General features: G+C 36.7%; 1 protein-coding gene across 2 annotated transcripts in view; it reads right to left on the reverse strand.

Moving 5' to 3' along the window:
- Positions 1-15439, reverse strand: part of PIP4K2A (phosphatidylinositol-5-phosphate 4-kinase type 2 alpha) — a 189594-nt gene that overhangs the window by 8421 nt on the left and 165734 nt on the right. For both annotated transcript variants that reach the window (XM_074266908.1, XM_074266909.1), the window contains exon 7: positions 8511-8624. In XM_074266908.1, the coding sequence (XP_074123009.1) occupies positions 8511-8624 (114 nt within the window). The remainder of the gene's footprint in view (positions 1-8510; positions 8625-15439) is intronic.

The raw sequence follows: 15439 nt of genomic DNA on the forward strand, positions 1-15439 counted from the left end.
ATACTGAGGAAGCTCAGCCTTGGAACTGAAAGCAAGATCCACCTTATACTCTCATGATAATAAAAGCTAATTATATTAGTAAACATTTATTCAGTGCTGTAAAATTTGTAAAGGGCTTTTATGAGTTATCCCATTTGATCTTCATAACAACTCTGTGAAGTAGGTGCTATTATTACCCTCATTTTACAGAGAGGGAAATTGAGGCTGAGAGAGATTAAGGTGGGGTTTTTCCCTCATCTTCCTGCCTTTAAGTGAGGTACTTTATCCATTCTGACTTAACCCAGCAGCCTAAAACTAAGATAGTTATGAGGGGACCTCTAAGGCCATATCGTCATCTTTTTTCCTCACCCTTAGAAGAGACATTGATCCCAGAAGCGGTTCCTTAAAAAGCTTAATTTTAATAAACTAAGCGCCCTATTCTCTTTTTTCCTAACTCTTATTTTAGCCTCTATTTACTATTTTTGCCCTTCAACCATAAAATCCCACAGTAAAGAGAAATAGAATACAGAAATTTTATGAAAGTGATTAATTGAAACCAAGTAGAAGTCTAATTTTTAGCAGATAAAAGCATTTATACATCATCAAGAATGGGGAGTATTTATTATGGTAAGACAAGACAAAACATCCAGCAAAGACCAGCACATATTTAATTTGTCAATTTTCTTTTTCCTAAGAAAATATGAGGTTAACTTCTCTCCCCTTCATCTTTTCCAGGCTACCATGTTGGAAAACTGGGCAACTACATAGTACAGTGGATAGAGTGCTAGAGCTGGAATCAAAACCTGGCTTCAGACACTTACTAGCTATGTGAGGTAAACCTAGATAATCATTTGTTAATCATTTGTCTCAGTTTCTTCATTTATAAAATAAGCTGGAGAAGGAAATGGCAAAATAATATTTCTTCCATGAAAATACCAAATGGAGTCACAAAGAGTTGGACATGACTGAAAGTTACTGAATGACAATAATATTAGCAGACTTACAAGAAGGATTGTGTTCAGTTCTATGATCTCCTGCTTAACTGATTTTTTTTATGGGTTGATTATTTTATTGAGAACATCACAGACTTAGAGCTGAGAGAGACCTCAGAGATCAGCCAATATCACCCTTTCATTCTACAGATGCGGTATCAGAGATTAAGTGCTTGTCCAAGGTCACATTGATAAAAAGTGTCAGAGTTGGGATTAGAAACTAGTTCATTTGATTCACTCTTGACCGAAATGGGGATGGGAGTGGGAAGGGAGGAGAACCAACACTTGGGATAGCCACTGCTCTGCAGAGAGAGAACTGGGTCTGCAGTCAGAAAGAACTGCGTTCAAATCTGGCTTCCTGGACAATGCACATATTTCTGCTGACTGCCTTGCCCAAAATGGAGTCGGCACACAGACCCAGCTGGATGAGAAATCCAAGGAAGGCTGGATCTAAACAAATCTAAAATACCTTCCTGAACATCAGTAGAAAATTAATTATCATCATAATCCTCATCATCACTGCCATTTAGGTAGTACTTGAAGGTTAACAAAGTGCTTTACATACATTATCTCACTCAATGAGCACAACAGCCCATGTGAAGTACATCATGCAAGTACTATAATTAACTATACTGATGGAAGCATAATGTCCATAATGAAGAGGAGGTGAGAATGTCTTTGTACTCTGCCATCTTCTGTCCACATAGGAAGTCTTGCGCATTCTGGGCAGACTATTTTAGAAAGGAATAATCTTGAGCAAGCCTTGTGGAAGACCAGATGGAGAGGAGGACTGAAACTGCTACATAAGAATTGCTTGAATGAACCAGAGAGGAAAAGATTTACAGGGGACATGATCGCTGCCTTTAGGTATTTGAAGGGCTGTTATGTGGAAAAATGATTACACTTGTTTTGCTTTTTGGGATTTTTTTTTACCTGAAGACAGAAATAAGTATAAATGGGCATATGAAGCATTTAATAACCCCTTATTGAAGTTTCAGAGACTAAGATTTCAGATCAATATAACTTTTTATTTACTAAAGCTGCCCAAAATTGGAATGGATGAACTTGGCAGGTATGAGTTCTCTTAACACTACAGATCTCCAAATGATGGAGGATGGCTGGAGGATGACAACTAGGTTCTCTCTAGAAACATTCTGGGATAGACCTGGGTTGGATGACAAATAACCTCTGAGGTCCCTTCTAACTCTACAATGCTATGATTTTATAATATGATGAGGAAACAGGTCCCAAGAGGCTTGCCCAAGAGCATATTGTTCATCAGCAGCAGATGAGGGATGTTTACCCAGGAACTGCATGTCAAAACACAGAGTTCTTTATCTGGGGTCTCTGAACTTGAGTTTGTAAGAAATGTTGTAATAAAGTCTTATTTCAAAATAATTGGTTTCCTTGTTAATACTATGTTCTGTGCTTTATGCTTTTAAAAACATTTTTTTTCCTGAGGAGGCCACAGATTTTACCAGATTATTCAAGGGGTCCCCCAAAGGTTAAGACCTCCCAAAAGGTTAAGAATCTGTGACTACAGTAAAGGCAGAATGATGTAGTGGAGAGAACACTGAGTTTGAAGCCAGAATCCAACTGGTCCAAATTCTGACCCTACTATTACTTGTATAATTGGGCAAATAATTTGATCTTCAGGGATTTCAGTAAACTTGTAAAATGAAAGCTAGACAAGCTGGCTTTTAGTTTTAAATCAAGGAATCTTTTTCATCTTGCTATGAAGCACTAAGTTCTATAGAGTGCCAAATAGTGCCAACTATTCAGAAACAAAGGACTCTGCCATAAAGGGAGAGGGAGGCATTTTAGCATCCACTGTGAAAATAAGACAATAGTTGCTAGTAGTCTCTCAAACTCTGTTACTCCATCTGTAAAATGGAGATAAAAACATCACCTGTCTCTTAGGACTGTTGTGAGGATTAAAAGGGATCACAGATGTGAAGTGCTTTGTCAACCATAATGTTCTAGGTAAATACTCATTCCCGGCCCCACTTTGCTTCCAAGCCCCTTTTTAGGGACTAGGCCTGGGCTCCTACTAAGACAGGGTCTATGTTTGGGACCCACAACCTAGAACATTTACCCAAGGTCTGTGATGAAATTACATTCCCAGCTTTGAGGCCTCTGTTAGATCACTTCTGGACAGCCTTTTTTAGCAAGAAAATAGTGACCTAATTAATTAAAATGTAGTTACTTCTTAGGCACACCTACTAAATAAAACACTAAAGGAATAGAAAAAAACATTTCTGGGAGAGCAGAAAACGTCAAGGATTTGGTGTCAGAAGACCTAGAATCAAAGCACGCTCCAATCATTTACTCCCTGGATCACTTTGGGTAAGGCTTTAGTCTCTCTTTGCCTCAGTTTGCTTACTTGTAAAAATCAGGGAGTTAAACTGGTCATTATTAGTCCATCTGAAACCCCGTCTCCCCCTGTGATCCCATGGCCCACTTTTGATATCAGCTGGGGGGGGGAAAAGGGGGAAATCCAGTACTTCCTTGTTCTCAAGTGGATAAAACATGACATTTTTTCCAATATGGTAATAAGGAAAACAGCAATAAAACATGCAAGTGTAAACATGCAAGCTCTTTTCAACCTGCCATTTGGATAGAAATGATAATAACAGTAGTGATAACTCACATTTATGTAGGTCACTTGGAGGTTGTGATCCTCCCTCTGTAACTCATTATCTTGGGGCCATTGCTTAACCTACCTGGGACTCAGTGTCCTCATCTGTAAAATGAAAGGTTTGGTCTTGATGGTTTCTAAGTTTCCTTCCAGCTAGTCCCTACCTCTAATTCAGGAATATTAAACCTTTCAGACTCCTTTGGAGATATCTATGAGCCTATTAAAAAGTGAGGCAGGTGGTGAGATTGAGAAATTAAATGACTTGTTCAGGGCCACACAGCTAAGTCCAAGAGAGGCTCTATATTACAACAAACATCTGCATTTAAAATGTTAAACTGAAGGTAGAGGAAGAAACATATAGCCAAGGGGGTTGGCTGGATAGCTCTTTTCCTGTCAACTTAAAAAAAATTACCCTTTCTGGATCTCATTAAAATGAATATGCTGTGAGTAAATTGAAGATTTCTGTTAAAACTCTGGTATCCCCAAACCACAGCACACTGAAAGCTGGAGTTTAGGAGGGGACAAGGAAAAAAGAAAGACAAAGGCAGTTTGTAAGAGCTGCTGGGAGGCCAATTCTTCCCAGTGGTGGTCTGCTTCTAGTGTCTACTAATTTCTAACAGTTTCTCAGCTGACCACTTGAAATAATGGACTCAGCTTTATGGACTCTGCTTGTTTATTTGCAAAGACACAAGAGCTCAGAGATGTTGGGGTTATTATTTTCTTTCAGGATTTCCTAGTTGTACTTTCCCCTTCTCCATCTTCAGAACAATTATTTGTCAAGCCTTTCCTCCTCCCCACCCTGCCTAGTCTCTATTTACCTTCTGATTCAGGGGTATTTAACTTTTTGATATGTCGTGGACCCCTTTGGCAATATGGTGAAGATTATGTACTCCTCAGAATAATGTTCTCAAATGCATAAAAACGAACTACATAGGATTACAAAGGAATCCAATTTTATTGAAACATGTTTATTAAAAAATGAAAAAAAGTTTATGCACCTCACATTAAAATCCCTTACTCTAATTTCTTTTACCCCCAAATCTTCTAGAAGATTCAGCCCTAAATTGAAGCAGGATCTACCTATTTGGGAACATTGCATCAAAATTCATACGAAGAGAAGTACAATGCACTAGAATGGCTGAAAGATTACATTTTAGAAGAGACTTAGTTTGAAATTTTATTTACTGATTTATATGTTCCCTTGCACTACCTTCCTGGAAGCACATCTGGTATCCAGAAAGAATGTGGCAATCAACCTGATTGGGATTTACTAAAAATTAAAATAATCATCCTTTAGAAAATTTATCTGAAAGAACAGAGATGCAACTGTGACCTCCAATTCCTGGCCTCTCCAATACCTGGCCCTTTCCTTCACAGAAATCCCTTGCTTACAGTTTTCAAAGTATATTTTCTCCTTTCATAATACAGGGTTTTTTCTTTTCTTAAATGTCTAGGCTTTCTTCATTTGCTTTTAAAAGCATTAGAGAAAAAGCACTGGTCTTGTCAGAAGGCCTGGGTTTAAATCCTTTTTCTGATATTTGCTAGCCATGTGACATTGGACGAGTCCTTGTCTCTGAGCTTCTCTTTCTTTAATCTGTAAAATGGGGATAATATCTATCCTCAATTACTTTATAGAGTTTTTGTGAGAATCAAACAGATGATCAATGTAAAGTACTTTGTGAACCTTACAATTCTTTAAAAATATAAGTGCATTATAATTATTGTTTTTGTTAATGTTAGTCTATTCAGGGAGTAAAGGAAACAATTTCATTTGGTTAGAAACTCATATGGGAGATTCAAAAGTTTGTTTGTCATCAAACAAAAGGTTAAAAAAAAAGAGAGATGATTTTATCCCCAAAGTTCTTAGTTTTCTGGTGAAGGACTATATTGACATAATGTGTGTGTTTTTTATAAATAGTAAACAACATATGAACAATAGGTTATTTGTAAACAGCTTTTAAAGTTTCCAAAGCACTTTACCTAATCTCATTTGAGCCTTACAACAATCTTGTGAGGTAGATGGCATTATTAATCACATTTTACAAATGAGGAAACTGAGGGGAAGAGAGGTTATGTCCAGGGTCATAAACCTGGAAGTGGTCTTCCTGGCTCTAAGCCCATTCATTCCTTTGCCTTACATATCTTGCTGCCTCTCTCAGGGAAAATTGCTTGTTATCACAGTAGAACACAGGTAGTTAAAAATGATATAATCAAATGGACACAACTAATAATAAGCCATTGAAAACATGAAGACTGATTTCCACTAATGACAGGATTAGAAAAAAATATATAGCATTGAGCTTTTAAGTTTGTTTTAAACACTTCTGCCCTCTGTCAATAACTGACATTAGAAGTCCTCAACAAGATGTGGAGAAAGACCTTGGAGAAAGGAAGACCCAAGTTCTAATTCTACCTCAGTCACTTAGCTGTGTGACACTGAACTAGTGGCCAGGTAACCTCTGTTTACTTTTTTGTAAAATGGGGATAATACTAGGCACTTATAATAGCATTTCCTAGGGTTTTTATAAGGATCAAATGAGATCATATTTATAAAGCAATTGGTAAATCGTCAAGTACTATATACATATTACTTATTATTATTAACTATTCAAACCATTTTAAGGATTTAATTAAAATATCACAAAATAAAATTATGCTTTAAATGTACTTATGAATCTCTATCAGTCATTCAATACTTCTGAAATGGCAACCTCTATATGGATCAAGTGTTGGGATGAAGGGGAGGTAATTCCAAAGAAGTAAATCACTGTTTGCCTCAATTTCCTTATCTCTAAAATGAACTGGAAAAAGAAAGAGCAAATCACTCCAGAATCTTTGACAAGAAAACCCCAAACAGGATCACAAAGAGTTGGACATGACTGAAATGGTTTAACAATAACAACATATAACAGGCACTGCTCCTGGCTTTGTGGAGTTTATAGTCTATTAATATCTCAGAGCCTTATGCCTTTCCAAGGAAAATCTGGCTTTAATATTTCTTGATTTGTTTGCCTAGAGGAGGTGTGTGTATGTGTGTATATCTATATATGTATATATAATCTATGTATTTCTATATGTATATATATGTGTATCTAAGAAATGGAATGTATGCTACCAGTTAGTCCTTCAAAAGCAGAGCCTGAAGACTTACCTACCTCTAAGCAGCAGCTATGCTTTCTAGTCTAAGAAAGATTATTTCAAAACCAAAGGTTATTCCAAAAAAAGTTATTTAATAAGAGAATATGTAAACTCAGCTGAGGACAACTTGGCATAATGATTGCCTCAATTGGAACTCTCTCTGAATTATCTTGGAACGCATCAAAATAGAAGAAAATGCCTGCTCTGAACAATGTCCCAGTTTATTTCTTAAATATTTTCCACATATTTTTCATAAGGGAGTAGAAACGAGATGTTATAATACCCCATTTCCCCGCAACCAATAAAATGAGACAGAAGTAAACAATACTTTTTAGTTTTCTTGAAAAGAAAGTTTTGAAGGAGGTCTTCATATATGTATTAAATATCACATGTATATATGTGGTAGTGGAAGTTTGAGAGAAGGGAAAGGGGCATAGAGCAAAAATAAACAAAACAAAAACCGAACTCAAAATCTCTTTGGAAAGAGTTTTCTGCACTAATATTTAACATTTCCTCTTCCAATTTAGCAGTCTGAAGTTAGGCCATGTCTGCTAAGTAAAATCAAGTAAATCAAAGGAATGGGGGGAGGAGAGAGGAGTGGGGAAAGATCCATTTTGATATGCTGCTTCCTTCCTTGACTCTTTTTCCCCTGCTTTCCAAAATGTCTCTTGTTTTTCTTTGCAGATTTCTCTCAGGCAGCTCACATGGAAAATGTTCTTGAGACTTGCTTGCTGTACTATATGGGGAACTGAGTATATTGGAATGAAGGAAAGAAAAGTATATACTGAGGCCATTTAAATGCCAAATATATAATACTTGGATGAGCAGACAAAACAAAACAAAGATAGCATTGACTCAAAGTAGTTAATCATTTTCTTTTGAAACAACTGTTTGACTGAACTGAATTTTCCTTCCTTGAGCCTATATTGGTTTCTGCGAGTCTCAATTTATCTCAATTTATCGTTGATAGAGATATTCTTAACCTGGGTTTTGTGAATTTAAATACTTTTTGCTGATTGCATATATAGTAAAATAAAATTAGTTTCTTTTGCAATTGTGCACATTTTATTTTATGCATTTACATTATTCCAATAAATAAATAAAAACATATTCTTGATTATATTAAAGATCTTGCCAAAATAATTATTATCCTTGCAAAGCCAGGAATATTCAAAGATGGATATTAGGGAGATTGTGCTGGAAAAAAAATCAAAAGACAATCTTCATCAGATTTCCCAAGGGGTCTACGATACAAAAATGATTAGGAAACCCTGACTTACTAGCTGGCAGTCCCCCTAAAATAATTATAATTAAGTAATACACAGGCAAATGAGGATAGGGAATAGTGCCTTGATAAATCTCCTTAACTTAGACAAGGCAATTCACAGGATCACAGGATCTTAGAATCAGAGTTGGATAGGATCTCAGAAGCCAACGGTTTTAATGTTTTGATTTTACAGATGGAGAAACTGAGATCAAAATAGATACTGAAGCCATTCAGACACCAAGAGTCAGAGGGAGGATTTGAACCCTGGTCCCTTGATACTTTCTGTTCATTCCTAATCTTCATGGTTCTCTCATTTCAAGAGCCCCAAACCAGAAGCATATTTCACTTTCCATGTCATTGCAAAACATACAGTTCTGGTCATGGAAGTCCTATTCTTTAATCAGACTTTGTCCCAGAGTGAAAAAAGAAACCTTTCAGAATCAAGCATTGTTCCCAGATGTAAACTTAAGCCACCAAAAAGACCGATTCCTCTTACCTCCACGTCCTTTTTAAGTTTCTCAAGAAATATTTTTTTGTTGTTGTCATCAATATAAATCTTTTGGCCGTCATTGATGAAATCATTGTCCTTTAAAGTTGGCAGTTCTTTGGCCTAAGACAAAAACAAAACAAAACAAAAACAAAGCAAAAAATGGGTCAGGAGCTTGAAAAACGGGTATTCCTCTTTGATTGGATTCTGCAGAAAAATTATGTTTATTCTGTGACAGCAGAACACAAAAGCAGCAAAGAGCCTTGACGACCGCAAGGGGGCACCGGTGAGCTACAACGCCTGGCTCTGGGAATGGAGGGTGAGGAGCATCATGAGCACGTTCCCTTTTGCAGAGAAGTGGGGCCGACTCTGTCCTGGGCCAGTCTTGCAGTGGGAGGCCCTCGAGGGCGTCTGGAACCATCCTGTTCTCTCACTGGCACAGAAGTATTTTATTTTGGGGGCATTTATTTTATGCATTTATATTATTCCAATAAATAAATAAAAACGTATTCTTGATTATATTAAAGATCTTGCCAAAAAGAATTATTATCTTTGCAAAGCCAGCAACATTTAAAGATGGATATTAGGGAGATTGTGCTGGGAAAAAAAATCAAAAGACAATCTTCATCAGATTTCCCAAGGGGTCTACAATGCAAAAATTATTAGGAAACCCTGAGGGCCCCCAGAACCGTCCTGTTACCTCGGCCCCTTTGCGCAGGACCCCACTCACAAACGGGTTCCTCTGTGCATTAATGGCCTCCCAGCCCTATAGGCCAGTCCACCAGTGCCTGACTCAGAGCCAATGGCAGAGTCTGGGGCAAATGACACAACTCTTACGGGTCTTGGGAGAACTCCCCCAGAAGGCAATTTTAATTTGATTTGGACGGTGTTGGAGAAAACGGCGTCTTGTAAAAGATGGAAACTTTTCAAGATGGCAAAAGTCCATCCCCTCAACTAAATAAGGGATTCAGAATGCAATTCGATTCCACTCAAGCGAACTAATGCACGGCTAAAGATGGCTGTCATAACCTGCTCGGAAAACTAATGGTGAGCCCAATAATTAATGATGAGCACATGCACCCGTGTGAAAGCTTGTACAACAGCCCTGTCTCTTAGAACACCTGTCTGGGGTATCCCATTTCACTGAATGTAATAAACATTCCAGGGGAGTGAAACAGTTAAAAAAAAATGAATCCCAAACAACTTAGCTAGCCATCATGTGCGCCTTCTGGTTGGAAGGAGTCCAACTCAATACACTGTCTGTGACCTTGGACAGTATTGTTAAGGAACCCTTGAACGTTGTTCTTTTTTCAGACCCATACATTGAAGGAAAACAATTGCTCTTGAAAAGAATTTCTTCTCCAAGAAAGTGACATCAAATAAAAAATAAGTAAATAAAAACACTTAAAAGTGACAAAAGGAAACCCACTGGATAGATTCACTGAATCATTCCCCTAAATTCTGGGCTGCTAATTAAAAAAATACACTTCTGACTCTTGGTAAACCCTACTAATTGGGTTTAAATTTACTGAGAAGAAAAGTCTGAAATGGTGTTATATTCTTGATTATGTTAAAGATCTTGCCAAAATAATTATCCTCGCAAAGCCAGGAACATTCAAAGATGAATAATAGGGAGATTGTGCTGAAAAAAAAAAATCAAAAGACAGACTTACTTCTGCAATACATTTATGAAGTGTCAGAGACACAGAAAAGAAAGAAGAGAAATGGGGAAATACTGAAGGTGCAACACGAAGGTGGGCCAAGCCAACTTAACCTCTAAATTTTGGCCATGAATACTTGTAAAACTATGTAGAGAAGATAAACACAATTTAAACAGTCTGAGAATGACTAAGCTCAAGGTGGTTGTTGAGCCAATTTTACTAGGAAAACATGAACTTTTTTTTTTTTAAAGAAAGAAGTGCAAACAGTAAACGAAGGAATGATTCACCTTTACTATCTCAGTTTCCTCATCCATAAAGTACTTGAACTAGAGAATTGTTAAACTCCTTCATAGGTCTAAATCAACAATCTTGTTTAGAATGGTAACAAACAAAGTGAAATTTAAGGAAAGCACTTGACCCGAAAGATGGCAAACAAAAAAATTAGAAATGAGCATAAACTCATTAGAAATCCCCAAACCTATGTTAACAAACACAAGAGCACTCAGAAAAATGAAGGGAGGTCATTCTTAGTCCAGATAATTTAGACCCTTTTGTTCAAGGGATTCTTTGGGAAGGGAAGAGGAGAAAGGGGCAGGTGGGACCTGAATTATTAGGAAAATTACTGCAATTTTCCCTTTTATGTTGTCTGCCTAAGAAAAATGCCATTGAGCAGAGAAAGTGGAAGGAAATGAATTTGTTTTTTGGTGAGCAAAAGAAACCTGTAAGTATGACTTCTAGGATCTAGGAAGATAGGCAGCAAATTATAAATTGGATCTGTGCTTGGAATACAATTAATTCAAATTCATAAAGAGTAAACCAATGTTCCCTAGCCCAGCAGAAGTAATTCATGCAAGAGGAGAAAACAACAAACACATCAAAGGAGATGTAAATCATGTAGAAAGTAAACACAATTTCAGGGTATCCTTATAGTCTAAGATTTGGGAACTAGGTGAGAAACTCTAGGGAATTGAAATATACTCATATTTCTCTGGAGAAAAAAATACTTGATAATCTCATGGAGTATTCCATTCATGCTTTAGTAGTTGATCATCATTTGTTTAAGAGCTGAAAATAAAAAAACATGGTTATCAGCCTTCTCACCAAACTCTGCTAAGTTAGGTAATCACGTGAAATTCAGTGTCTACTGCTGGGTCCCTCCTGCAAGCCTTTAGAACTTGATAGGATCCATCAGACCTTGTGATCAACTGGCATAGTGGTCTATAATCCAAAAGTGTCTGCATGCCATGATAAGGCATTGGGTAGGCTTTTACAGGAAGAAGAAAAAAAAACTAGGATCTGGAAAACAACTCTCTTCTTTTTCTTTTTCCCCCCTCTCCTACATGGAATGACAGTTAAGGATGCTATTTTCTTCCTTTGGAGTTTTAGGAACTTAATGATACAATGGGAAAAAATGAGTTTGTGATCAGCAAATCTGGGTTTAAATTCTGTTTTTGCCACATAACGAGTCTTTGGATCTTTTTGATCATAGGCAAGTTAAATTTTCCTAGACCTTGATTTTCTCCCTTTTAGCTCTAAAATGCTATAAATCCTCCCTAGGAGCTTGAGGCTTCTCTTTCCAACTGACTTGAGGGAATGCATATCAATACCTTTTATGTGTCATTAATTATGCTAGCTGCAAGAGTGCTGCTTAAACCAAGGGACACAAAGCCTCAGCTTATTCAATATGCTAAGAATTATGTTTGGTTGATTTTCTCATCCTTTAGTCCAGAGACTCTATGAGTCCTGAGAAGAGACCAGAACACTGATGGACCAACAAACACAATCATCAATCCCTGGACCACCTTGTCAGCTTATTAAAAATTATAGCAGTATTCTGAATATATTAAATTATAGATGATGATAAAGATTTCTTGAATTTAATCATTTAAATACAGATTACTGAATTATTTCAAATGTTGATTCCCCTTCCCCAATAAAATTGTTTTCTTAAACCAGAATCTCCAGGGCCTAATTTATCGTTCCAGTTTGACAAACCAATCAACAATCCATCCCACAAAATTTCCACTTAAAACTCATCATATTTTGAAAACAATTTACTTGACTAGGGATACATGGCTGTGTCTTTGCTTGTAAAATGAGAAAACAATGTCTATCTTATCAACTTTAGAGGGCAGCTGTGAGAATAAAATCAGTTAACGGGAATGAAAATGCTTTTAAAAAGTAAAGCCACCCTACAAATACAAAGTGGAACTGTTACCAGAATTATTTATTTTTGTCTCAACTGTTTCCAAGACTGATGTTGTTTGTCCTTTGTTCTCTAAGTGGACCAATGACATCAGGGTGGTGATGCTATGATATGCAAATGAATTGGATTTACATGAGGGATGGTTGTGCAAGGTCACCTGCCTCACTTTTTCCTCTCATTGTAAGCCCTCATGTCTGAGTCCAATGGCCAGAGAAAGAGCAGGATGATGACTCTGGATAAATGGCTTTTTGAATCTAAGGTCTTCCACAGGTCTCAGTTTGTCTGAAGCAACACTCATTCAGTGAGTAAGAGCGGGTAAGAAATGAGGCAAGGTTTGAGAATAACAAACAAAAAAAAACCAAAACCCAAACAACAAAAACATTTTCAAGTACCAAAGAATGTCATTATTCATGGCACACTGAAAATAGGGAGAATGGGTTTGCATGATGTCAGGAGTACTTGATTGCTAGGTTCAAATCACACCTTCAACACTCACTCACTGTGTGACCATGAGAATGATTCCATGTCTCTTATTCTGTCTGTAAATGGTGGTGGGAACAACACCAACACAAACACCTGTGGAACTCCTCCCCTTCTTCTCCCCCTTCCATCATGTCCAGGGGCTTCCATAAGGACTGATGAAATATTCATGAAAAGTTTGTAAACTTTAAAGCACTATATATCAGCTCTTGTAATTATTAAACTGAAACCCATATGAAATTATTCTCAGGCTTATGGAGAATCACAAACACATATGATAAGACACAAACGAACAGACTCAGCTTCCCGAGAAAACTGGATATGAGACTCTAGTACACATATAACAAACTGTCTCAGGGTCTGAAGAGAAGTAACGAGATGATTTAAAGAGAGGTAAAATGTTTTTGGGTACAACCAGACACTGAATGGTTACTTCCTTGAGCTTAACAGCAGATATAAATTATCTAGAGCTTGGGGTAGAACAGGACAAAAAAATTCCAAAGGAACAGCTGTGAAATTTATTGCTCTCATTTCTGAAATGACCATGCAGCTCTGTGGGCTGAGTCAGCAAAGCAAGGCCTGTGGATGGAAGGCAGTTGCCAAGCAAGTCATGGAATCCATTGAGTGGGCTGTTTCCAGAAAAGAGGCAGGAGAATGCTGCAGTCTGTCTATTTGAAATGGATGTAAAGCAATAAGATGAAATTATTAGTAGTTTTTCAAAGTTAAAAAAGGTAACAAATGTGTTTAGTTTTAAGAACCAGTTTATTTGGCATTTTAAGAAAATGAATTTTAAAAAACTAAATGACTGCTAGTTGGCATGCATTAGCATAAGCACCTATTTGAACTGAATTTATGCTGTAAATTTTAAGGTTTAGTTTAAAATGAAGAAAAAAGATCAACAGCAAATTATAAAGGGATCCAAACTTAGAGAGCCTTGCAAATTCAGTAACTTATCTTAAAAAAGCCCCAAATATTTAAAAATATGAATAAACATATATATGTATATATATAAATAAAACATGTATATATACATATATATATATATATATATATATATATATATATATATATATATAAAATTCTCAGTATAGAATAAGAATATTCCAATCATATTAAGTGTTCAAGATTTTATCCATTGAAAAGCATCAGAGAATCCAACATACCAGCATTCTATTGAATTAATAATTAACTTCATTTTGAATTTTCCTTACTTTAATCTTCTGCTAAAGAATGTAAAAGGACTGGTAGGAAAGAAAAATCAATTTGAAAATATATAAGGATGTGCCTATAACATGCACATAACCCTGACCTATAGAATGCAAAGCCCAGTTGGGCTGCAGTTGGGAAAGGAAACTTAAATGGAAAAATGAGCTTCATTCCTGTCACACTCAAGTGTTTAATGCAAACAAGATTTTGCCACCAGAAGGTTTCAATGCAAAGGATAATACATATCATGATGCACTCTGATTAAAGGACTCAGATTTCAGAAAGAAATGAATTTTTGTTCCATGTGTTCACTTGGCAACCCATTTCTGAAAAGTCTCATTGTAAGCCACGATGTCAAAGATCACTGGTTAGTGTCCCTTTGATGGGCTGTTATTGTGACAGATCGAGCTGCATGCACAACATATAAAATATGTGTTAATTATTGTCTGATGTTAGGTATGGCTCATGTTCCTGATCTGAGTGTTTTTCCAAGCTCATTCAAATGAAAATAAACTTATAAAAGAGGATAAATCAAATGTGAAATTGGAACCCAGCCATTCAGAGGACTTGCCAACAGTTTTTATAAAAATCAGTATCTGCTGCACTTAAAATATAACACGAAATTATTCACATAATGGAGCACATTTAGGTAACTTACTCTGGCCCTGATACAAAAGAGAATTGATTTAACAGCATCATGCACATAGAGGCCACTGGAAGGCAGGTTGGATTGCTAAAGATTTACAATAAATGAGCTCTGCTGCTCAAAAAAATATTCCAGCTACAAATCTAATCCATAAAGTAGGAAACTGGAAAAAGAGAAAGTTCATACTGAAGCACTGGGGACACAGTTGTTTCCCCAAAGAAAATGCTCATGTCACCTTCCTTTCTCAACAAAAGCAAAACTTGCCTAAACAAGCAAAATGATGACTTGAATTAAACAGCCTGATAGTTCACCAATTCATCCTAATTTCGACAGAAGAACAAGAACATATCCTTTGTAGGCTGGCATCCGGGACCCAGAATCTCTTAATTCAGGTCTTTCCTAAGTCTTTTCAGGTGCAACTATAGAAATAAAGCAACACCCTTCTAAATGCTGGCTCCAACATGATTATCATTCAGAAACACAGAACAGCTGATATCTTCCTGTAATTTTACAACTTGCTATAGCTATGTTCCTTCTCATCCCTATATAATCTATGAGAAGCACAATGGGATATAAAAGCATATAACCTATATAGCAGTGGTCCTCAAACTTTTAAAATAGGGGGCCAGTTCACTGTTCCTCAGACTGTTGGAGGGCCGAATTATAGTAAAAACAAAAACCTCACATTCTGTCTCCACCCCTCAGCCCATTTGCCATAACCTGGCGGGCAACATAAACG

Source organism: Sminthopsis crassicaudata, chromosome 5, assembly GCF_048593235.1.
Source record: "Sminthopsis crassicaudata isolate SCR6 chromosome 5, ASM4859323v1, whole genome shotgun sequence".
Taxonomy (NCBI): Eukaryota; Metazoa; Chordata; class Mammalia; order Dasyuromorphia; family Dasyuridae; genus Sminthopsis; species Sminthopsis crassicaudata.